Source organism: Hyla sarda, chromosome 7, assembly GCF_029499605.1.
Source record: "Hyla sarda isolate aHylSar1 chromosome 7, aHylSar1.hap1, whole genome shotgun sequence".
NCBI classification, from domain to species: domain Eukaryota; kingdom Metazoa; phylum Chordata; class Amphibia; order Anura; family Hylidae; genus Hyla; species Hyla sarda.
Window position 1 is genome coordinate 97,538,799 of NC_079195.1, and position 25,927 is coordinate 97,564,725.

Sequence of the window (25,927 nt, forward strand, 5' to 3'; positions counted from 1 at the left end):
ACAGTTAGTTTGGTCTCCTCCTGGCCTGGCAGGAGACCAAACTCAGGAAGTGCATGCAGGGCATGGCGAGGCACAGCTCTCTCAGGCTTCAGTGACGTCAAGCAGCTGGGCCACAATATGAGCAAAGGGAAAGGTATGATACACAGCTTTTTAAAGCTCTTTAAACTTTTTTTTAAGGGCAGGAGGAATGTTAGGAGTAGTTAGGGAATATAATCTGAGTTAGTTTAGAAAATATCGTTTGATGACAGGTACTCTTTAGGCACTCCCTGGCTCTAAGTGAAAGTAATTTTTCCTAAGCTAGTAAATCAACCAGTTCTATTCGATTGGCAGTGGGGTTCAGTTTCACTAGTTACACACAGGCATGTCTGCTGCTGGACCTGTTAAGCTAAGCATTGCTTATGAAGAATCCATCAGGCAGTGTGAAGCAGCTACAAGGTCTCAAAAATCTGCACATGATGCCACGTTCTAAAGAGATTTAAATTCAGATGCCAAGATCTTTGAAATCTACCATTCTTGAAAGAGTTCAAAAACCATTGCTAAGACTCTGGAACTCCAGGAATCTACAATGCTGGAGCCATTACCACAAATGGAAAAAACTTAGAACAGTGGTGAACCTTCCCAAGAGTGGCTGATATACCAAAATGTTTCCAATAATTCAACACCAACTTATCTTAGACATTACAAAAAAGGCAAGACAAACATCTGAAGACTTGCTGCCCTCCCTTGCCTAAGTTAAGGTCAATGTAAATGACTCCACAATAAGGTAAAAAGGTGGCAACCACTGTTGTTCAAAAGAAACACAAAGCATCATCCCACATTTGCCAAAAATATCTGGATTACCAGGACTTTTAGGTTACTATTTTCTGGACTGAGAAGTAAAGTCTGGAACTTTTTGAAAGACATGGGCCCTGTTACACCACTTCTATAGGGCCTGGATGACTTGTCATACTTGATTGAATCATGAATTCTATTCTCTATCAGGAAATTCTGAAGGAAATGTCCACCCGGCATGACCTAAAACTCAAGTGCAGTTGGGTTATGCAGTAGTTCAATGAAACACAAGCAAGTCCACCTCTCAATAGCTCAAACGAAGCAAAATGAAGGTTTTGTGGTCAGGTCATGAATCTTATTGGAGCATGCAAATGCTCCAGAATTCTGGCATAATTAGCATAAAATGCTGCATTTGATATGTGTTATATAACAGTAACATAGTTAGTTAGTCTTAGACCAGATACTTCAGATGTATAAAACAGTCTGAGCCATTGCAATAAATCTGGTGTGTCCAGTCTAAGTTTGTACTGTTTAAAAATTAGACAGTCTTAGTTAAAGGAGAAGTCTCATGCTGATCAGTACAGAAAAACTGTGGCCCCCCACAATCGTCTGTATGGAGCCCAGTTCTCCCACAGAGTGGCGCGTCACAACCACCGCCTGAAGCGGGGGCCGCCACGCCCCCTCCATACATTTCTATGGGGGGGCCGTTGAGTTTCCTGCTGGTTTCACCAATGTAGCCCCCCATGTCACACTTGGTGCACTGTATCATGTAGACTACATTTGGGGATGTGCAGGAGTAAAGTCCCTTAATGTGTCTTGTTGTTGTGGGTGGCTTCCATCTTGGTGCAGATATGTTGGCAGAGTTTACAGTGAGGTTTGGTGCAGGGTTTGGTCCCATTGTCTGTGTCTGTTCTTCCTGTAGGTAATTTTTGGCTGACCAGCTTTTTTTGTAAATTGTGTGGTTGTCTGAAGGCCAAGATGTGAGATTCGGGGAGGATTTATATTAGCATCTCATCTTCAGACAACCACATAATTTCAAACAAAAGCTGGTCAGCAGAAAATTACCTACAGGGAGAACAGATACAGACAACGGGACCAAACCCTGCACCAAACCCCGCTGTAAACTCTGTCAGTGTGACATGGGATGCTACATTGGTGAAACCAGCCGGAAACTCAACGAAAGGATGAATCTACACATTCCATCAACTGCCATAAAGAAAATTACTACTGCACCCCAGTTGGACACCATTTTACCCAAACAGGCCACTCCATACATGACCTTACAATCAAGATACTGAGAGGGAATTTCAAACACACACAAGAGAGAAAGACATTTGAAGCTAAAATGAAACTGTTTTTTTATTCCAAAAACAGGGGACTCAATGTGGATTTGATCACATTATCAAAACTTCTTATAATCTGTGCTGTACTGTTTTCTCTTATAACCTGTGCTGTACTGTATTCTCATATAACCTGTGCTGTACTGTATTCTCTTATAACCTGTGCTGCACTGTATTCTCTTATATCCTATGCTGTACTGTATTCTCTTTTATCCTGTGCTGTACTGTATTCTCTTATATCCTGTACTGTACTGTATTCTGTCATATCCTGTACTGTACTGTATTCTCTTATATCCTGTGCTGCACTGGATTCTCTTATATCATGTACTTTATTCTAGTAACATAGTTCATAAGGTTGAAAAAAGACCAGAGTCCATCAAGTTCAACCTATATCCCTAATGAGTCCCTACTGAGTTGAGTTGATCCAGAGGAAGGCAAAAAAAAAACTCATACTAGAGGTAAAAATTCCTTCCTGACTCCAAATAGGGCAATCAGAATAAATCCCTGTATTCTCTTATAACCTGTGCTGTACTGTATTCTCTCATATCCTGTACTGTACTGTATTCTCTTATAACCTGTGCTGTACTGTATTCTCTTATATCCTGTACTGTACTGTATTCTCTTATAACCTGCGCTGTACTGGATTCTCTTATAACCTGCACTATACTGGACTTTCTTATAACCCATGCTGTACTGTATTCTCTTATATCCTGTACTGTACTGGATTCTCTTATAACCTGTGCTGTACTGTATTCTCTTATAACCTGTGCTGTACTGGATTCTCTTATAACATGTACTGTACTGGATATTCTTATATCCTGTACTGTACTGGATTCTCTTATAACCTGTACTGTACTGGATTCTCTTATAACCTGTGCTGTACTGTATTCTCTTATATCCTGTACTGCACTGTATTCTCTTATGACCTGAGCTGTACTGTATTCTCTTATATCATGTACTATATTCTCTTATAACCTGAGCTGTACTGTATTCTCTTATATCCTGTACTATGCTGTATTCTCTTATATCCTGTACTGCACTGTATTCTCTTATAATCTGTGCTGTACTGGATTCTCTTATATCATGTACTGTATTCGCTTATAACCTGTGCTGTACTGTACTCTCTTATATCCTGTACTGTACTGTATTCTCTTATAACCTGTGTTGTACTGTATTCTCTTATATCCTGTACTCAGTGGCGTAGCTATAGAGGTCGCAAAGGTCGCCATTGCGACCAGGCCCATAGCACGGGGGGCCCTGCTTCTATACAATACTACGGCCGCAGGTCAGGCCCTCAGGCACAGCCCGTGGTCCTGGGCCTGAAGGGGAGGCTTGTCACTGCCAGTACCTGGCCCAGAGCTAGTCTCAAGCCCCATCCCCACGGTGCTAGCTTCTAACACCCCCCACCCCTCCCTGGCCCCACGGTGCTAGCTTCTATCCACCCCAACACGGCGTTAGCTTCTACCCCCCCCCCCCCCCCGGCCACATGGCACTAGCTTCTACCACCCCCCCCCCCCCCCGACGCTAGCTTCTACCACAACCCTAAGCACCTCATAATGTTGCAGTGCCGTATACCCCCTCCCCCTCTCAGTGTACGCAGCGCAGGCACACTCCTAATGCATGCCGCAACAGCTCCCTAGTGAGCGCTGCGCTGCCTCTGCCGGAACCCTCCTCACTGATCTTCATGGTGGCCGCAGGTGAGTGAGGAGGGTTTAATTTAATTTGGGGTCTGGAGGAGTGGCAGGGGCTTCATTTTTGGCCTGGAGGGAAGGGGGGGGTCTGGGGTTCATTTGGGTTCGTACTGTATGTATGATGCGTGTGTATGTACTGTATGCATGGTGTATGTATGATGTGTGTATGTACTGTATGTATGGTGTATATATGATGTGTGTATGTACTGTAAGTGTATGAATGATGTGTGTAATCAACATGTACGTCAGATGTTTGGAGATGTGTGTAAGCTACAAGGATGTATGTATGATGTGTGGAGATGTATTATGTGGGGGGATCTGGAGGCGGCGGGTGTATGTTTGATGTGTTTATGTATGATGTATGTATATGTATGATGTGTACGTATGATGTGTTTGTATGTATGTATGTGTGGGTGTGACAGCGTGTGGATGTATGATGTGTGTGTATATAGTGTATGTATGATATATGAATTGTGTGTGTGTGCATGAATGATAGATGTGTGTAAGAAACATGTATGTATGTATGTATGTATGATGTGTGGAGATGTGTGTAAGCTAGAAGGATGTATGTAAGATGTATGGAGATGTATTATGCAGGGGGATCTGGAAGTGGCGGGTGTATGTATGATGTTTTTATGTATGATGTTAATGTATGATGTGTGTATGTATGTATTATGCATGTGGGGGGGGGCGGAGGCGGCATGTGTATGTTTTATGTGTGTGTGTATGTACTGTATGATGTATGAATAATGTGTGTGTATGTACTGTATGTATGATGTATGAATGATGTGTGTGCTGATAAATGTGTGTAAGCAATATGTATGTATGTATGATGTGTGGAGATGTATTATGCGGGGAGATCTGGAGGCGGCAGGTGGATATATGATGTATTTATGTATGATGTGTTTATATATGATGTGTATGTATGTATTATACATGCGTTGGAGGGGGGGCGGACGCGGTGTGTGTATGTATGATGTGTGTGTATATTCTGTATGTATGATGTATGAATGATGTGAGTATGTACTGTTTGTATGATGTCTGAATGATGTGTGCATGTGTATGAATGGTGTGTGTATGAATGATAGATGTGTGTAAGCAAGATGTATGTATGTATGATGTGTGGAGATGTGTTTAAGCTAGAAGGATGTATGTATGATGTGTGGAGATGTATTATGCGGGGGGATCTGGAGGTGGGGGGTGTATGTATGATATGTGTTTATGTATGATGTATGTATGATGTGTATGATGTGCGTGTGTATGTATGTATTATGCATGTGGGGGGGGCTGAAGCGCCAGGTGTGTGTATGTATGATGTGTGTATGTTTGATAGATGTGTGTAAGTTAGATGTGTATGTGTGTGTATTTGTGATATGTGTATGTATGTTACGTATGTATGCTAGATGGATGTATCTATGATGGGTGGATGCATGGTGCTTGTGTGTATGTATGATGGATGTGGGTATGATAGATGTATGTATGCATGAATGATAGGTATGTATATGCATGATAGATGTGTATATGTATGATAGATGGGTGGATGGTGTGTAAATTTATCATACATACATCATACACACAAATGTCATACATACACCAGTCTCATACACATCATACACATAATACATATACTGTTCATCAATGTGGGGGGCCAGGAGGTGATTGGGTATGGGTCGGACTTTGGGGTCTGGAGAGTTGGGCAGGGGAGCCTAGAGCGGAATTCGGGGGTTTGGGGAGGGGGCAGAGAGGACTGGAGACGACTTAGTGGTCTAGGGAGGGGGGTAGAGGATCATGTAGGAGGAGTTATGGGTCTAGAGGGGGGAAAGGGGGGTTGGAACAGAGGAGCCGGAAGGAGGACAGAGGGGTCTGGAGGAGGACAGAGGGGTTTGGAGGATCAGCTAAACTGAGAAGAAACAGTGTGTAACAGTATTAGTATTATTATTATGGAGGGATTATTATATTTGGAAGGTAGTGTGTGGCAGAGTTATATTCAGAGGGTACAGCGTATAGCATGGTTATTTTTGAGGGTTTATATTCAAGGGTACAGTGGGTAGCAGTATTATGTTCATGGGCACAGTGTGGCAGTATTATATTCAGAGAGTACAGTGTGGCAGAATTATATTCAGAGAACACTGTGTGGCAGGATTGTATTCAAATGGTACAGTATGTGGCAGTATTATATTCAGAGAGCACAGTGTGTGGCAGTATTATATTCAGGGGTACAGTAGGTGGCAGTATTATATTCAGGGGTACAGTAGGTGGCAGTATTATATTCAGGGGGTATAGTAGGTGGCAGTATTATATTCAGGGGGTACAGTAGGTGGCAGTATTATATTCAGGGGGTATAGTAGGTGGCAGTATTATATTCAGGGGGTACAGTGGGGGGCAGTATTATATTCAGGGGGTATAGTAGGTGGCAGTATTATATTCAGGGGGTATTGTAGGTGGCAGTATTATATGCAGGGGGTACAGTGGGTGGCAGTATTATATGCAGGAGGTACAGGTGATGGTAGTTTTATATTCAGGGGCACAGTGGTTGGCATTATTATTTTCAGGGGGTACAGTATTTGGCATGGTTATAATGATTATTGTCTTCATGCAGAGGATGAGTATCTATTGACAAAGTGAGGAGTTAATGATGTCCGGGCCTCAGACTCTGCAGAGAAGATGGAGCTGGAAGATGTCCTGGTGTCTGAACCAGTTGGATAAGAAAAGAAAAGACAACAGAGAAGACTTCACTAAGGTCATTAGTGTTTTCTCCTGACTGTCCTATCAGCTGGAATCATTTATAAGTTCCGCAGTGATGATGGGTGATGCTATACCCTAATCTGTGGCTCTCCCGCTGTTGCAAAGCTACAACTTCCATAATTCCTTAGGGTCTCCAGACATGAGGGGAGTTATAGCTTTATGACAGCTGGAGAGCAACTGGAACCAAGGTGATTGGTGGGGGTCCCAACAGTTGGACCCCACTAGAAAAATGGGCTGCTTATTCTTAAATGCCTGGGCATGTTTTGTCTGTCTGGCCCTGCCTGTTAGTTACTTATATTGTTGTGTATTCTCCTGACTGTCCCATCAGAGCTGTAGTCACTGATATCTTTGTGTGGCTGAGTAAGGGATCATCCAGGATTGGGGAAGGGGATCCTCAGGTGGTAGGGGGGCCCAGGGCAATTTTTGCACCAGGGCCCTGTGGTTTCTAGCTACGCCCCTGCCTGTACTGTACTGTATTCTCTTATAACCTGTGCTGTACTGTTTTATCTTTTGCATTTCACTTTGTCCTGCTTAATTATCCCAGTAAAGGGGTACTCCAATGAAATATATATATATTTTTTTTAAATCAACTGGTGCCCGAAAGGTAAACAGATTTGTAATGTACTTTCCTTTCTGCCTGACCACAGTGCTCTCTGCTGACACCTCTGTCCATTTATTTAAGTGTCCAAAGCAGAATAGGTTTTCTATGGGGATTTGCTCCTACTCTGGACAGTTCCTAAAATGGACAGAGGTTTCAGTAGAGAGCACTGTGGTCAGGCAATGAAAAAATAAATTCCTGTGAATCATACTGCAGCTAGTAAATACTGGAAGGATTACGATTTTTTTTAATAGAAGTAATTTACAAATCTGTTTAACTTTCTGGCACCAGTTGATTTAAAAAAAAAAAAAAACGCTTTCCAGTGGAGTACCCCTTTAACGACGCAGGACGTATATTTACGTCCTGCGCCGGCTCCTGCGATATGAAGCGGGGTCGCGCTCATCAACGGCACGTCGGTCCCGGCGCTCATCAACGGCCGGGACCCGTGGCTAATACCACACATCGCCGATAGCGGCGATTTGCGGTATTAACCCTTTAGAAGCGAAAGTGAAAGTATCCCAGCTAGTCAGTCGGACTGTTCGGGACCGCCGAGGTGAAATCGCGGCGTCCCGAACAGCTTGCAGGACATCGGGAGGGCCCTTACCTGCCTCCTCGGTGTCCGATCGACGAATGACTGCTCCATGCCTGAGATCCAGGCAGGAGCAGTCAAGCGCCGATAACACTGATCACAGGCGTGTTAATACACGCCTGTGATCAGGATGAGAGATCAGTGTGTGCAGTGTTATAGGTCCCTAGGGGACCTATAACACTGCAAAAAAAAAGTAAAAAAAAATGTGTTAATAAAGGTCATTTAACCCCTTCCCTAATAAAAGTTTGAATCCCCCCCCCTTTTCCCATAAAAAAATAAAACAGTGTAAATAAAAATAAAAATAAACATATGTGGTATCGCCGCGTACGTAAATGTCCGAACTATAAAAATATATCATTAATTAAACCGCACGGTCAATGGCGTACGCGCAAAAAAATTCCAAAGTTCAAAAAAGCGTATTTTGGTCACTTTTTATACCATTAAAAAATGAATAAAAAGTGATCAAAAAGTCCCATCAAAACAAAAATCATACCGATAAAAACTTCAGATTACGGTGCACAAAATGAGTCCTCATACCGCCCTGTACGTAGAAAAATAAAAAAGTTATAGGGGTCAGAAGAGGACATTTTTAAACATATACATTTTCCTGCATGTAGTTATGATTTTTTCCAGAAGTACGACAAAATCAAACCTATATAAGTAGGGTATCATTTTAACCGTATGGACCTACAGAATAAATATAAGGTGTCATTTTTACCGAAATATGCACTGCATAGAAACGGAAGCTCCCAAAAGTTACAAAATGGCGTTATTTCTTCGATTTTGTCGCACAATGATTTTTTTTCCGTTTCACCGTGAATTTTTGGGTAAAATGACTAATGTCACTGGAAAGTAGAATTGGTGACGCAAAAAATAAGCCATAATATGGATTTTTAGGTGGAAAATTGAGAGGATTATGATTTTTAAAAGGTAAGGAGGAAAAAACGAAAGTGCAAAAACGGAAAAACCCTGAGTCCTTAAGGGGTTAAGCAGAGCGTAGTCTGCTAAGGCTCTTTTGTTTAAGTTACATGGACTGGATTTCCTGGACTGGAGGACAGGTTGAAAGTGGTAGTGCTCCAGTCCATACCCCTAGTCCGCTACGGGTTCCCCCTACTACCAGGTCTTCTCAGCTGAGGCATCAAGCATTGCAGCTTGGACCCATCAGGTCTGAATCTTTCCCTATGGAAAACTTGTTATTTTACTTGGTGTCAGACATGTGTAATGGGATAGTGAGGTATCCTGATGTTTAGTTAGAGCCGGACAGGCTCAGTCTATTTTGTTTTTGTTTGCACTGTGCTTTGTGCCCAAACCATTTGAATAAACATCCTCTTGGATTTCATGAATCCCGCTGCCTGTGTGAATACTGTCATTGACAACCCCACCGTGTGAGCTGTTTCCTACAATATACCGTATCATTTTTAATTTTTTTTTTCTCATGGGAAGATTTATCAAAACCTGTCCAGAGCAAAAGTTGCTGAGTTGCCCATAGCAACCAATCAGAACGCTTCTCTCATTTTTGAAAAGGCATCTGAAAAAGAAGTCTGATTGGTTGTTATGGGCAACTCAGCAATTTTTCCTCTGGACAGGTTTTGATAAATCTCCCCCATATATGTTTTGTTTGGGATATCCAGTTTCCCTTTACACTGAAATTGTCATTTTATAAATCGTCATTATATAAAATCATACACAAATTATATTATTACTCTGATTGTGGATAGGGGCTAAGATGAGTCTCTGTAAAGCATTGTGGAATATATCAGTATACATATGCAAATTAGATCTCTTCCAGAAGTTAGAAAACCATCTTGTATCAGTAAGTGTCACCCATCTGTACTTAGAAGTTTCAATTCCAATTAAAGAGGCCCAGTTGGTAAATGGAGACTTAGGGTACAATTCACATCATGATTTTGCTATACCATTGCTGTATATGGTTTTCCATTTGAAAATTGTATACAACCGTATAGCAAACCGTATTCATTGACCTCCCATACAAAAACTTACACAAATAGATGTATCTAGCTGTGTAAGTTTTTGCACGTGCACAGATTTGTGCTTTTTTTTTCACGTGCGCAAAACCGTGGTCAACTGCGGTTTTGTGCACGGTTTTATCCTGCTTTTAAACTTCCTCCACAGCCACTCAGGACTCCTGCAGCATCCCCTTGCGGTGAGAGTCTGTGGGTGGCTGTGGTGACTCAGCAGTAGCGCTTGTACTAATCCTCCCATCATGAAACAGAGTCTGTTCCATGATGTGAGTAGTAGTAGGAGGGATGGCTCCTGCCAGGGAAGCGGGGGGCATTGCGCTCTGCTTCCCGACAGGATGGCTCCCAGTAATATGAAATCACATCACCCTAATTTCATATTCCCTGCTGAGAGCCGTGATTGGCCAGTCGGTGTCGGCAAATCAGGGCTCCGGGTGGGGAATTTGAAGTTACAGATATTTTCTATTCTTCTATCACCGGCTGGCTGGGGAGCAGAGCATGCCACCCACTTCACCACCTTATAAGTTAGGAAGACAGTGAGTCTCAGGAGTGAGACCCACTGCAATCAGTCCCTCAGTCCCTGTACTACTACTCTCAACATGGAAAAGATTTTGTTCCATGATGGGAGTAGTAGTACAAGCACTTCCGCAGTTTCACCACAGCCGCCCTCAGACTCCTTCAGCCGAGGGAAGCTGCAGGAGTCCCGGGAGGCTGTGGAAAGGCTGTTTGTAATTTATAAAAACCGCATAGGGTTATACAGGTTATACAGGTTTAAATAAATAAAAATACATTTTAAAAAACCCTGATACAAAATAGTATGTAAAAAATGTGATGTTAATGTAGCCTTACTTACACTTAGTGCTCAATGGGAAAAACAGCAGGAAAAAAAAAACTATCTTATATAAGTCAAATTAGAGTTACCTCCAAAAAGAAGAGTCAACCATCTGTAGATAAATGCTTCAGGGTTCTATTCCTTGCCAATACAGAGATACAAAGATATCTACTATATATCTACTATACTATGGCATCATAATAAAAATATTTTATCCTGTAAAAAGGATATTACATAACCAGCTATTAGACAGCAAGCCTGAAAAACAATCAGCCCAATTTGTGTCCCAATTAACCCCTTACTTAGTCTGGTGAATGTTTGTTCTGCCTATTAAACTATTTAGCACCTCATCTCATAATGCAATAACACAAGTAAAGCTTGGTGTTCCTATTATCTCATAAAAAAATCTTTTTAAAAATAGACCCAAAAGCCATGACTAGTTTGTTGATGCAGGTGGCCTGTGATGCACATTTTTCCTTTGTAAATGTTTGGCAGTTTTCCATGCAAAAACAATAGTAATGCCAGATTATTAATACTATCCTCTAGGAGACCAAATACTAAGCTTTTAATACCACAGCTAATAATGGATGTTATTATTCTTGTTTCCATTTAGCTAGTGAAAAAGCTAATTTAAGCCAACGGTCATTTGGTAACTGTTTATAGAATTATGTGACATTCTGTCATTTCAAGAAAATGTGTAAGTTATAAAAGTGTCCTGCTTCCATATTCCCAGGGCTGTTGTTGGGGGAGGGAGGGGCAAAAGGGGGCCCCCGGAAAAGCTTTACGGCGATACTAACACTAGTGCATTTTGCAGCAATTTGCACAAACTCAAGGTAAAATCGCAGCATTTTTGCCGCGATTTTGAGAAAATTGTGGCAAAATACAGTAGTGTGATTAAAGCCCTAAAGCTGTCTGGGCTGTAGAGAGCCCATAGACATCACACATTGACTTCCTATGTACCTGCTAGGACCTGCGATGAATCCTATAGGCTAGGACTTCTGACGATGTCATCCCAGGTCTTGGCAGATACATAGTCTGTGCAGATACAAGTCTGTGCTGTGTATGGGCTCTGTACAATGAATAAAGAAAGGAGAAGGTAATAGGGGAAAGTATGGCTCGGAGGGTTTAAAATATTAAATTACAGCACACATATCGCTGCCTAACCAGTGTGGAACCAGTAACAGATATTGTGGGGTGATTTAAGATTTTAACCCCTTGGGGACCCAGCTTATTTGGATTTTTGCCATAACTAATTTTTCCATCCACAGACCCACATGGGGCTTTTTTTCTCTGTCTTTTTCTTTTTTTTTTTTGCACCACGAATAGTATTTTGTTCATGCTACCATTACATTTATGACACAACCAAAGATCTATTATTTTGTGGGGAAATTGAAAAGAAAACAGCAATTTTGCTAATTTTGGAGGATTTTAGTTTTATGCAGTACACAGTAAAACTGACAGGTTTTCTTTATTCTGCTTTATTCTGTGGGTCAATCCGATGAAAATGATCCCCATGTTTACGTGCTTTTCTATTATTGTACTGCTTTAAAAAAAAAAAAATCAGACTTTTGAGGGCTAATTTTTTTCCGATGTGATCTGTAGTACAGTAAGGAACACGAAGGTGGGTTATTATTACCCAGTAAGGGGCACAAAAGGGCATTTTTACAGTGTAAGGGTATAAGAGGAAGGCTATTACTGTGTGAAGAATAAAATGAGCACTTTTACAGCATTGAGATCACTGTTCTAGTATATGTTGGCGCTAATACTGACAGGCTATGTTCACATGTCTGAATTTCCATGCCGGATTCCGCTTTGGAATTTGGCATGGAGATTCCGCTACAACAGAGACCCCATTAATTCAACTGGATTCTGCTGCTCTTTGCACATGGTGGAAATTCAATTTTTTGCGTCTGCACAAAGAATAAACACGCCATCTATAAGACAGCACATTACTGTGCGGTCCTAGTGTCAACATATTTTGAAATCCTGAGCAAATCAGTTCTTGCTCTTTAGGTGGTTTCTTAAACACTTAAAACGGCATCATAAAATGTATGGACACAGAAAACCACAGGGTCACAGAAAGCCATACATTCTATGATGCTGTTTTAAGTGTTAAATAAGCCCACCTAAAGAGCAAGAACTGATTTGCACTGGATTTCTCTACGTGTGTCCTTACAAGTTGCTGTTGCTCCACAGCTGTCCACGCACTTTTATGGACATTTATCAACGGGTTTAATCAGGTTTTCTTTACTATAATTGTCGCAAAATTGTCGCAACTGCGACTACGCGATTTTTCGTGTGACATTTTGACTGGAAAGCGAGAAAAGCAAGTTTTCCAAAAATTAACTACGTAGTAATAATTTTAAAATGGACTACGGGTAGTCAGGTATTTAATAACTGCGACAGTCGCAACTGCACAAAAAAAAGTCGCAACAGGGTTAAAAATTGACGAAATTTACTCCAGCTCAAACATGGAGCAGAAAAAGCTACTACCAAAGTAAAAAAAGGAAAAATTGCTTACGTGAAAGAAAATTATCAACAGACTGTAACCAGTTGATAAATAAGTCACACATAAGCAAAAAAAAAAGTAAGGAAAAAATTACAAAGAAAAAGAATACATAAGCAAACATTAATAAATGCCCCTCTTTGTTCTTGCAGAGGGGGGTGCTGAGGTGATTTGCAGTAAATGGGGTCATGTTGCGACCCCCAAATTACCACAGCCACAAATTCATCCTGGATGGAATTGTAACATTTCTCATGTTGTAGTAACAGCCATTTGTGGTTTGCTGTGTGATCTCATTTACTTACATTAGCTGAGATGCAGCACAATTCAGGGAGCGCAACATGGTGATTGTCACGTACCGACAGGACTGGTAGTGGATCCTATGGACCTGAGAGGTGATGACGCGGGTTGTACCAGAGGACCGGTTCTATGTGGTTACTGGTTTTCACCAGAGCCCGCCGCAAGGCGGGATGGTCTTGCTGCGGCAGTAACCACCAGGTCGTATCCTCCAGTAGCAACTCAACCTCTCAGGCAGCTGATATGGCGTGGTACACAGGGAGCAGGCAGGAGGCAGGAAGGGGCAGGAGGCTTTTATTAGGGATGGCAGGGAGAGAGAGGGACCAGCGCACCAATTACCGGTGCACTGGCCCTTTAAATTTACTGAAGGCGGCGCGCGCGCCCTAGAGAGCGGGGCCGCGCGCGCCGAGAGGCAGGGAAGGACGGCACAGGGAGCAGGGAGACTGGTGAGTGGAGCTGGGACGCGGCGCGTGAACGGGGGCCAGCCGTCATGGCAGCCGCGTCCCAGACACAAGGGAACCCGGGCTCCCTGTCAGAGTGACTGACCAGGAGACGCCGGGATCCAGGGGCAAAGGATCGAGGAGGCGGGCGCTCCGATCCGGGGACGGGGACCGGAGCGCACACCTTAACAGTACCCCCTAAGGTCTCCCCCTCTTCTTGGTGCCCAGAAAAGAGAGAATGAGACTGCGGTCTAAGATATTCTCATCAGGCTCCCAAGACCTCTCCTCAGGGCCGCAACCCTCCCAATCCACCAGAAAAAATATTTTCCCCCAAGAGATCTTGGTCGCCAAGATCTCCTTAACAGAAAAAATATCGGAGGTACCGGCAACAGGGGTGGGAGAAAAAAGCTTGGGAGAGAAATGGTTGAAGACAGCAGGTTTAAGAAGGGAGACATGGAAAGAGTTATGGATTGGGAGGGAGGAAGATGGAGCTGGTAGGAGACCTGATTAATCCGACTTTTGATTTTGTAGGGTCCCAAGTAGCGAGGACCCAACTTGTAGCTAGGAACCTTGAATCGGATATATTTCGAGGAGAGCCAAACCTTGTCACCTGGGCGAAATTCCGGAGGGGCTCTGCGTCGCTTGTCGGCCTGGACCTTCATACAAGCAGATGCCCTGAGGAGAGCCGTTTGGGTATCATGCCAGATGGTGGAAAAGTCCTGCACTAGATTGTCAACAGCAGGTACAGAAGAAGGAGAGGAAGACTGCGGCAGAGGTGGAAGAGGATGTTGGCCAAAAACTACAAAAAAAGGAGATTTGTTAGTAGCAGAGGATTGTTTGTAATTGTAAGAAAATTCCACCCAGGGAAGGAGATCCACCCAATTGTCATGACGGGAGGATACAAAGTGGCGCAGATAGTTGCCCAAAATTTGATTCGCCCGTTCTACTTGGCCGTTGGACTGAGAGTGGTAGGAAGAAGAGAAGTCCAATTTGATCCCAAATTGCCCACAAAGGGCCCTCCAGAACTTGGAGACAAATTGTACCCCACGATCCGAGGCAATATTTTCGGGGAGGCCATGGAGAGGGAAGATGTGTTGGAAGAATAGTTTGGCTAACTTGGGTGCAGAAAGTAGACTGGAGAGAGGTACGAAGTGAGCCATTTTGGAGAAGCGATCAACCACAACCCAGATCACAGTATTGCCATGGGAGGAGGGAAGGTCAGTAACAAAGTCCATGGCAATGTGAGACCAGGGCCTTGTGGGAATGGGCAGAGGCAAGAGAAGGCCCGCTGGTTTCTGGCGGGGCGATTTATCCCGGGCGCAAATCACACAGGCGTGGACAAAGTCCGAGACATCCTTCTCCAGAGATGGCCACCAGTATCTTTGGGAGATCAGCTGAAGGGATTTTTGCATCCCCGGATGCCCAGCAGAAAGAGAAGAGTGGCCCCACTTGAGCACCTGCAACCGCTGACGTGGAGGTACATAAGATTTGCCGGGAGAAAGAAGACTCAGATCCACGGGAGCTACGGCAATCAGCCGTTCAGGTGGGATAATATGTTGAGGAGTTAGTTCATCGCCCACTACATCAGAAGAGCGAGACAGAGCATCTGCTCTAATGTTCTTGCATGCAGGACGGAAATGGGTTTCGAAATTAAAGCGGGCGAAGAACAAGGACCATCGAGCTTGGCGGGGATTTAGTCGCTGGGCGGACTGGAGATAAGCCAAGTTCTTGTGATCAGTGAAGATGTTCACAGGATGTGGGGCGCCCTCGAGTAAATGCCTCCATTCCTCCAGTGCCAATTTAATGGCCAGCAGTTCTCTGTCTCCAATATAATAGTTTCTCTCTGCGGGGGAGAATGTTTTAGAAAAGAAACCACAAGTTACTATTTTGCCCCCGGGAGACTTCTGGGTAAGAACAGCTCCAGCGCCCACCGAGGAGGCATCCACTTCGAGAGAGAAAGGCTTGGTGGAATCTGGCCTAGAGAGAACCGGTGCAGAGGCAAAGGCAGCTTTCAGTGACTGGAAGGCTTCTTCGGCTTGAGAAGGCCAGGATTTGGGGTTGGCTCCTTTCTTAGTTAAAGCCACGATAGGGCCACGAGAGTGGAATACTTCGGAATAAACTGTCTGTAGTAAATAGCAAAGCCCAGAAATCTTTGTATGGATCGGAGTCCAGAGGGGCGTGGCCAATCCAGTACCGCAGAGAGCTTGTCTGGATCCATTTGAAGTCCTTGGGCTGAGATAATGTATCGCAGGAAAGGTAGGGAGGACCGTTCAAAAAGGCATTTCTCAATTTTGGCGTATAGGCGATTGCTCCTAAGGCGGGTGAGAACTTGACGCACATGGACCCGATGTTGAATCAAATTGAGGGAGAACATTAGGATGTCATCCAAGTATACGACCACGCAGGTATAGAGTAGGTCTCTGAAGATGTCGTTGACAAATTCTTGGAAGACGGCAGGTGCATTACAAAGGCCGAAGGGCATCACCAGGTACTCAAAGTGCCCGTCCCTTGTGTTGAAGGCGGTCTTCCACTCGCCCCCCTCTCTGATGCGAATCAAATTATAGGCCCCTCGTAGGTCCAATTTGGTAAAAATCTTTGCCCCTCGGAGGCGATCAAACAGTTCCGAGATCAGGGGCAGAGGATAACAGTTCTTGACGGGGATCTTATTAAGTCCTCTGTAGTCAATGCAGGGACAGAGAGAACCGTCCTTCTTAATCACAAAGAAAAACCCGGCTCCAGCAGGAGAGGAAGACTTTCTAATAAATCCTCTCTCTAGATTCTCACGAATATAGTCAGACATGGCAAGAGTCTCAGGAGGAGAGAGAGGATAGATCCTGCCCCGAGGTGGGGTCGTACCGGGCACCAGGTCAATAGGACAGTCATAAGGTCTATGAGGAGAAAGAACCTCAGCTTGCTTGTTGCAAAAGACATCCGCAAAAGAATGGTAAGGCTTGGGCAGACCAGGAGGCGGAGCGACTTGCGGGACCTGTTTGATAGGGGAAGGCTTGAGACAACGGCCAGAACAAGAGGAGCCCCAATGCAGGATTTCACCGGAGGTCCAATTCAGGACGGGAAAATGTTGTTGCAGCCACGGCAGACCCAGGAGGAGTTCGGAGGAGCAGAATTGGAGGACGAAGAACTCTAAGGTTTCGGTATGGAATATTCCTATGTCCATCTGCAGAGGCTGGGTACGGAACTGCACCGTTGTAGAGAGTCTCTCACATTTAACTGTAGAAATGAGGAACGGCTTAGGAAGACGGGTTACAGGAATATGGTACTTGTCAACCAGGGAGGCATGAATGAAATTGTCAGCTGAACCGGAATCCAAGAAGGCGGAAGCGGAGAAAGAGGACTTGGAAGAGATGAACAACTGCACGGATATGATGAGTCGTGGAGAGGAGGAATCCACACCTAGCAACGCCCCTCCCACGTTTACTAGGTGCGAGCGTTTCCCGATCGCGGTGGACGAAGAGGACAGTCTGGTAGGAAGTGCTCAGTACTGGCGCAGTACAGACATAGGTTCTCATCTCTGCGACGGAAAGGGGTTGGGGTTGACGCTGGAAAATGGGAGCCAGACGAGGGTAGCGTCTAGGTTGAGCTTTTCCTTTTTCTAGAAGAAGTTCCTCCCGTCTCTCGGTAAAACGCTTGTCTATTCTAGTGGCCAGCAAGATGAGGTCACTAAGGGTGGAAGGTAGTTCAAGTGCAGCCAGAAAGACCTTAACTTCACTATTAAATCCCTTTTTGAATGTGGCACAAAGGGCATCATTGTTCCAGTTCAGTTCACTGAAGCTAGGGTGCGAAACTGAATGGCATAGTCGCCCACGGTAGAGTTTCCCTGAGACAGGTTTAGTAAGGCAGTCTCTGCGGAGGTAACCCGGGCCGGTTCTTCGAAAACATTCCGGAACTCTTGGCAGAAGCTCTGGACGGAGGTGGTGACTGGATTAGCGCGGTCCCATAGCAGTGTAGCCCAGGCCAGGGCCTTCCCGGAGAGCAGACTGAGTATAAAGGCTACCTTGGCTCGCTCGGAAGGAAACTGGTCAGACAGTAGCTCGAGGTGGAGAGAGCACTGTGAGAGGAACCCTCGGCACTGCTTGCGATCTCCGTCATACTTGTCCGGCAGGGATAGATGGACTCGGGAACCGGAGATAACTGCAGGCGGTGGAGATACAGCAGGTGCAGGAGGAGGAGCTGGTTGTTGCTGAGACGGCAGGAGCTGCTGCATCATGACGGTTAGCTGGGCCAGCTGCTGACCTTGCTGGGCCACAATGGAGGTGAGGTCCGCTAGTCTTGGCAAAGGAACATCAGTGGGATCCATGGCCGGATCTTACTGTCACGTACCGGCAGGACTGGTAGTGGATCCTCTGGACCTGAAAGGCGATGACGCAGGTTGTACCAGAGGACCGGTTCTAAGTGGTTACTGGTTTTCACCAGAGCCCGCCGCAAGGCGGGATGGTCTTGCTGCGGCAGTAACCATCAGGTCGTATCCTCCAGTAGCAACTCAACCTCTCAGGCAGCTGATATGGCGTGGTACACAGGGAGCAGACAGGAGCGTAGTCGGACGTAGCAGAGGTCAGGGCAGGCGGCAAGGGTTCACAGGCGAGTAGGCGGTAGCAACGGGTTCGGCAAACAGGCAAGGCAATACACACTAAAGGAACACTTTCTCAGAGGCACTAGGGCACAAAGATCCGTCAAGGGCAGGAAGAAGGAGGAGGCTTTTATTAGGGAAGGCAGGGAGAGAGAGGGACCAGCGCACCAATTACTGGTGCGCTGGCCCTTTAAATTTACTGAAGGCGGCGCGCGCGCACCATAGAGAGCGGGGCCGCGCGCGCCAAGAGGCAGGGAAGGACGGCGCAGGGAGTGGGGAGACTGGTGAGTGGAGCTGGGACGCGGCACGAGAACGGGGGCCAGCCGTCACGGTAGCCGCATCCCAGACACAAGGGAACCCGGGCTCCCGGTCAGAGTGACTGACCGGGAGATGCCCGGATCCCGGGGCAAAGGATCGAGGAGGCGGGCGCTCCGGTCCGGGGACGGGGACCGGAGCGCACGCCTTAACAGTGATCTTTGGTCATGCAATTTGGGGGCCCCATTTTTGCCGAGGGCCACATGCATAAATATTAAAAAATTATTCATGCATTCATGTAATACTAGTGGAATACGGAATATTAAGTAGTTCAGGGAAAGGTGGAACAGTTGCGCACAGTAACTAACCAGAGCTCATCACTTGTAGTTTGACACAACATGGTGCTCGTTCTGAAAAAGCGATGGGGGGGGGGATGTCTAACCACTAGGTCCTACAGGGTCTGGCTACAATCACATCGCAATTTTGTCATACTGTTTTGAATCAGTTTTTGTTTTTTTTTGGGGGGGGGGGACGTATACCTCAAAAACGAACAAAATTGTATACAATTGTGTACTCATACAGTTTGAACTGACTACAATGTTATAAAAACTGTTATTTTTTTTATTTTTTTTTTATAAAAGGACACCAACCCCTTTGTAAACAAAAACAGAACAGAACAGGATACAAAACCGTGGTAGACTGCAGTTTTGTGCATGGGAAAAAAAGCTGTAGGTATGTGAATGTAATCTAGGTAAACAGGCCTGGATAGTAGCCCAGATTTTGACAGTCCTTTAAGCTGTAGAATGGGCCTGGTAGACACTGGAAGTAGTGGCAAAGTGGGGACTCTATAAGTGTTGTGAAAGGAGAACAGAATGTGGGGCTAAGTGGTGTTACTGTCAGTGAGGTCAGGGTCTGTGAGAAGGAAATAAAAGAGAGTAATGATATGGTCCTGTGTGAACTAACACAGACCACATGGGGGCTTTTGTGAAGACAATAGGATCCTGTAACTAAGTTGGGTTTGAGCACTACAAGTACATATTAATGTTGGATTTTTTTTGTTATCTTGTGTGAAAGCAATCACTAAGTTTCTGTGTCTCTTTTAAGCATTTAAACCACCAAGATTATGTATTTTAACATTGTGTAAAAAAGTTCAGTAAAATAGTTTTGGCTAAATTACTTTGGTCTCCTTTTAAAGGATACCAAGATTGAGGAATGAAATCCAAACAACTCACTACAAAGAGAGTCGCTAATGTAGTTGCTAATAACCACAGCAGTATCTAAATGGTTAAATGACCTGAATCAAAGTTAGCCTCAATTGCGATCATTGCATGTTTTATGTTACTATGTCCATACATATTCTACATTGCAGCTGTAGAAACAAAATAATAGAAACTTGAACAAAACAAAATAAATGGGTGGCTGTAAATACCCCTTTAAACACACCTGTCAGCAAGAAGACGGGTGTAAATAAGCAGTTGACTAGACAGGACTGGTCATCAGGATTCCAGGCATTTTTTTGTCCTTTCCAGTGCATAGAGATATGTCTGTTTGTTACTATGTAAATAAGGCTCAAGTGTCTAGGGGACGTTACCTAGCCTGGCAAGAGCCAAGGATTAGCCAGTCCATCTCCTCTTCACCACCACTGTGATGCTTGTATATGCTTAACCCCTTTGATTGACAGTAACTAGGCATATATACCACACAGATGTGGTGAATAAGAGGAGAGGGGATGGCTAACCCTGGGCTTTTGCCATTCAGGGGACATCTCCTGAGCACATGAGCCTTACATATTAGCAAAACGTCTTAATTGTACCTGTGTTTAGCTGCTGACAAATCCAATTAAATATGGTTTATTATGGTCCAAAAGATATTAAAGGTTATGGACACCTTTAAATGTAGTTATTTTTATTATTGCGTTTTAATATAGTTTAATAGTGCTTAGTAGGACTTTGATTAATCCATATCACACAACTTAAGCATATAACATATGAGTGTACGTATTTGTTACTTACAGTTGTGATGACTTTTCAGTGATTGTAGTTATGTTGGTTGATGCTTTGTAATGGTAAGTGTTAATAGTAAGTATTAAAAGTTCATATACCCTTACTTTTCGCTATTAATAAAAGATAAAGGTTACAGCATAATGCACTCACAGGATTTTTTCCATATAATAGTGTAGAAGTAATGCTCCAATCTCAGTAATGTCCTTTTATTGCAATGCGCTGCTCTGTTGAAATACTCAGTGGAGCCCGTATCTCTAATAGGTTGGCCCACTGTTAAAATATTGTCCAGAGTTTTCAAACATATACTTGGTTATAAAAATCCTACACTAGATATTGCCCTACAATTGCCCTTATCAAAGACACCTCATGGTGTATCATAGTCTGTTTCGTCATGGAATCCAGGTAAAATTTGAATGAAGTTCGGATAGTTCTTTTTTTCCTTTTTGGTTCTCCGAAGTGACATCACTTTGCTTTACTGAACCACATCTGGATATTTCAGGCGGGGAAATGTATGGTTGAGATGCTACCGGCCGGGGCAGTCTCCCTCCTGACCTGGATTTCATTCAAAATATTACCCGGAATCCACAAGGAAACAGACTACGATACACCATGAGGTATCTTTGATAAATGACATGCACGTTTGTAGGGCAATATCTAGTGTAGGATTTTTATAACCAAGTATATGTCTGAAAACTCTGGACAATATTTTAACAGTGGGCCAACCTATTAGAGATACGGGCTCCACTGAGTATTTCAACAGAGCAGCACATTGCATTAAAAGGACATTACTGAGATTGGAGCATTACTTCTACACTATTATATGGAAAATATCCTGTGAGTGCATTATGCTGTAACCATTATCTTTTATTAATAGTGAAAAATAAGGATATATGAACTGTTAATATTTCCCATTAAATGAGATATCCAGTGCTGACAAACTTATCCCTTATCCTAAGGATAGGGGATAGGTTTCAGATCACGGGGGTACGACCGCTGGGCCCCCCGTGATCTCCTGTATGGGGCCCTGGCAGCCCACGGGAAGGGAGCTTGCTGACCACCGCACGAAGCGGCGGCTGACACGCCTCCTCAATACTACACTATGGCCTTCGGCAATCTCCAGCTCTGCCATAGTGCAGTATTGAGGGTGCGTGTTGGCCGCCACTTTGTGTGGTAGTCAACACCCACTATCTGGCCAGCAAGCCGGGGCCCCATACAGGAGATTGCGGGGGGCCCCAGCGGTCAAACCCCCCAGGATCTGAAACTTATCCCCTATCCTTAGGATAGGGGATACGTTTTTCAGCACTGGACTACCCCTTTAACACTTACCATTACAGTGCAGCAACCAACATAACTACAATCACTGAGAAGTCATCACAACTGTAAGTAACAAATATGTACACTCATATGTTATATGCTTAAGTTGTGTGATATGCATTAATCAAAGTCCTACTAAGTGCTAAATACACTATATTAAAACTCTTTATGCTATATTGAGGTGTGGTAATCAGGGCATCCCACCCGTATTTTATAGTTGCTGTAGGCATTGTGATCAGTAGCGCTTGTATACATATATATTTTACTTTTATTATTGCATTGTACATTTTTCCCACAGGTGTTTATTATAAATTATGTTCAGTTTCTCTTCAACAGCCTGCATATTTGTAGGCTACTCTATCTTATTCACAGTGGAATCCAACAGATGACTTGGTCTTTAGCCTCTATTTCTTCTCTGCTGAATAAACCTGTATGCTGATTTATGACCAGATAAAATTTGATTGGATCATAAGTGAGCTTCAAATATCATGTATAAAAGAACAGATAGGGACTGGAGACCAAGCAGTGAGGCGGCTCTTCTGACAGATTTCATTTTGAAGGAAACAAAGCAGTCTGCATTTTATGTAAAGACATGCATGGCTGCAGAAGAGAAGCTTAGCAAACGTTTTTATAAATAAATGTTTTTACATAATAAGTACAATATAATAATATAAATAAATTCATAAAGTCAAACCTTTAAAACAATCAGCTATTAATAATGATCAATGGTAACATAATGTTATGTGTGTCCCATTTAGCAGTCATTGTAATCTTTTGCCCATTTTGCAGTGCTGTAATGTATGAAATAAATAATTTTGTACCAATGCTATGGAGTTTGCACAACTTCCCCAGTTTACAACACAAGGACAGCAATGATGCAGATGTTGCTTGCAACAACAACACTGAGAAAGTTATATCAATTTTCCAAACACTGTGTATTTAACTGAGATATAAAATATATAAAAGTGATTTATGAGCTGATATTACCTGTGAGGACTCCTAGAGTGAGGTAGAGATACTCCAGGCTTGTTGCAAATGAACTTAGGATAAGTCCGGTGGAAGCAAGAAGACCACCAAGCATGATTCCCACTTGACACGAGACATGACTGCTCACATAGCTTCCCAGGGGCGCTGTTTAAGGAAGCATAATTATTTAAACATTTGTAAAAATATCAGATAAATCTAATTTCTGCCGCTGCTGTGGAGCCCATAGTGCTGCTGACCCGTTCTCTTTCATCACTGGAAAAGAGACATTTTGTTTCGTATCATTCTCCAATGGCTTTGTAAAGCTAACAATCAGGTGAAAAACTCTGGTCTTATTCACAATAGTAGGCATGTAAATCAAACCAATATCGCACAACATTTGCCCTATTAGCAGAGCTGAAGTAAGAAGTTGTAGTCCATTAGGCTATAAGTATCGTGAGGCCCAGTATTATTGGAAGACGGTCCACACCAAAAAGTAAGTCGGGTCGGTGCTCTAGAGATTGCAACTGGATTTATGGGCAGGAGTGGGAAGATGCCGTTAGTTACTTTAGACCACAGCAGGATATGAAGAACTGTACAGTTAACAGGGTCAGCACGTTCTCCTCCTGCTCCACCTGCTTTTCTTTGGTGGGCAGCTGGGGCAGGGACACAAGACATAAGTTCTAGCAGACATGCCTGCTCGTGGCACACCTGTCACGTCTTCTGCCAGAAACCTGTGCTCTTAAAGTGGGAGATGCTGTCCGATTGTACTTGGGAGGAACAGCAAAGGACTAGCCGCAATGTGTCCACAGGGGCTTAAAGATGTTAACAAAAAGTCTGTCTGGCATCAGGAGCCCCCCAAGCTAGTAAAGGTCGAGGTCTATGCCTATAGGTACATCCACAGTAACAGAAGAGATGGTATTTTGATTGAGTGTAAACCTAGGCAATGCCTCCAAAAATATTTTGTTATTATAGGTTTTGTTTTTCTCTTTGCTTTATGATTTATTTAGAATATCTCAATTCAGAAGATGTATAAAAGGATAAAGAACATTGCAAAGATCTAAAATTGTCATTCAGATGGGGGATAATAGCGAGGTTTATACTGGCTATGGGGAACAGAATGTGAACACAGAGCAACCATAGTAACACAGTAACTGCAGCTATTGTTACAGTAGTAACATTTTCTCTCAAATTTCTAATTTTCTAAACCAGTCCTGTGCATTATGGGTTTTCCTTTCATTGTAACATTCTCTCCGCTATGAAATATATATGACTTAGCTTATGTCTGAATAGAGATTTTTTCATAAAGTCTACACTGTACTTTTTTGAGATTTTTCATTGTATTAACCTAACTTTGTTCACGGTTATGAACAGTATTATAAATCAGGGGCACCTTCACAATACTTACCACATAACATTGTAGCACAATCCACAATGGAATGTATCCAAGCTGTTCTTGAATAATCATGACCAAAATATACTTGGAACTCAACAAAAAATATTGAGATACACCTATAAAGTGGAAAGAAACAAAATGGTTATTTGTGTTAATGTCACAGGACTCCAGCAATAATAATACATGTAACATTTCCAGCCTTTTAACTCAATGTCATCAATAATAAGTATTGGTTTATGGTTTGTGATAGTGTTTGCAAGGGCATTTATTAAGCAAAGATGAATTGATATGGAAGGGATCTACAGCCCTTATTACATGGGGCAATCATTGACATAACAGGCAGATATCACCTTGTATAATAGGGAGAGCAAACACTTGTTCAATGGTTGATTGCCTCATTCTGATCAACCAAAAGTTTATCAATATTCAGCTGCACATCTTCCCATGTAATAGAGTATGTGTGGCCAACTAATGATGGCACGAAATGGCCGCCTAACTATCTAGTAGTGTTGAGCGGCATAGGCCATATTCGAATTCGCGAAATTTTGCGAATATATGGATGAATATTCGTCATATATTCACTAAATTTGCATGTTCGTAATATTCGCGTTTTATTTTCGCATATGCGAATATTCGCGTGTGCGAAAAGTAACATATGCGAAAATTTGCATATACAAACATTAGAATATGCGAAAATTCGCATATGCAAATTTTCGCATATGCGAAAATTCACACGCCAGTCTCACACAGTAGTATTTGAGCCTTCTTTACATCACACAAGCTGGAAGCAGAGAGGGGTGATCACTGTGATGTGTACTGTGAAAAAAAACGAATATTCGTAATTACGAATATATAGCGCTATATTCGCGAATTCACGCATATGCGATATTCACGAATAAAACTTGCATTGCAAATATTCGCGAGCAACACTACTATCTATTGATCATTTGTGTGGCCCTCTCCGCCCAATGCTCCAGCCTTGTGATAGTGCAGATCTATGAGGTCAGTGCTAAAATTTAATTTACAATCTACAATTATATAATATGCACACTTAAAGGGATCAATCAAATTGATAGGCCATAAATGTTTGAGATGGAAAACAGATCTCATTGTCTGAACACTGTTTGTTTAAATTAAGTTGGGGAGCAGCCATCTTAGAGAGAGCTGAGACTGAGAAACTGTGAGAGGATCCTACTGTATACAGGTGTGGGAGCATACTTCAGTGACCAGAACAAAGTGAAGCTGCTTCAGGGCCGTCTTTAATTTTGATTGGACCCTGGGCACACACCAACAGACACACACTAACAGACATAAACTTACAGACACACACTAACAGACATACACTTACAGACACACACTAACAGACATACACTTACAGACACACACTAACAGACATACACTTACAGACACACACTAACAGACATACACTTACAGACACACACTAACAGACATACACATACAGACACACACTAACAGACATACACTTACAGACACACACTAACAGACATACACATACAGACACACACTAACAGACATACACTTACAGACACACACTAACAGACATACACTAACAGACACACACTAACAGACATATACATACAGACACACACTAACAGACATACACTT

General features: G+C 43.3%; 1 protein-coding gene across 4 annotated transcripts in view; it reads right to left on the minus strand.

The window, feature by feature from the left end:
* The window catches only part of SLC16A12 (solute carrier family 16 member 12), a 201,686-nt gene that overhangs the window by 40,158 nt on the left and 135,601 nt on the right, over positions 1-25,927 (minus strand). For all 4 annotated transcript variants that reach the window (XM_056529231.1, XM_056529230.1, XM_056529229.1 and 1 more), the window contains exons 3-4: positions 24,314-24,417; positions 22,930-23,073 (exon numbers count right to left, since the gene is read on the minus strand). In XM_056529231.1, coding sequence (XP_056385206.1) covers positions 22,930-23,073; positions 24,314-24,417 — 248 coding nt within the window. The remainder of the gene's footprint in view (positions 1-22,929; positions 23,074-24,313; positions 24,418-25,927) is intronic.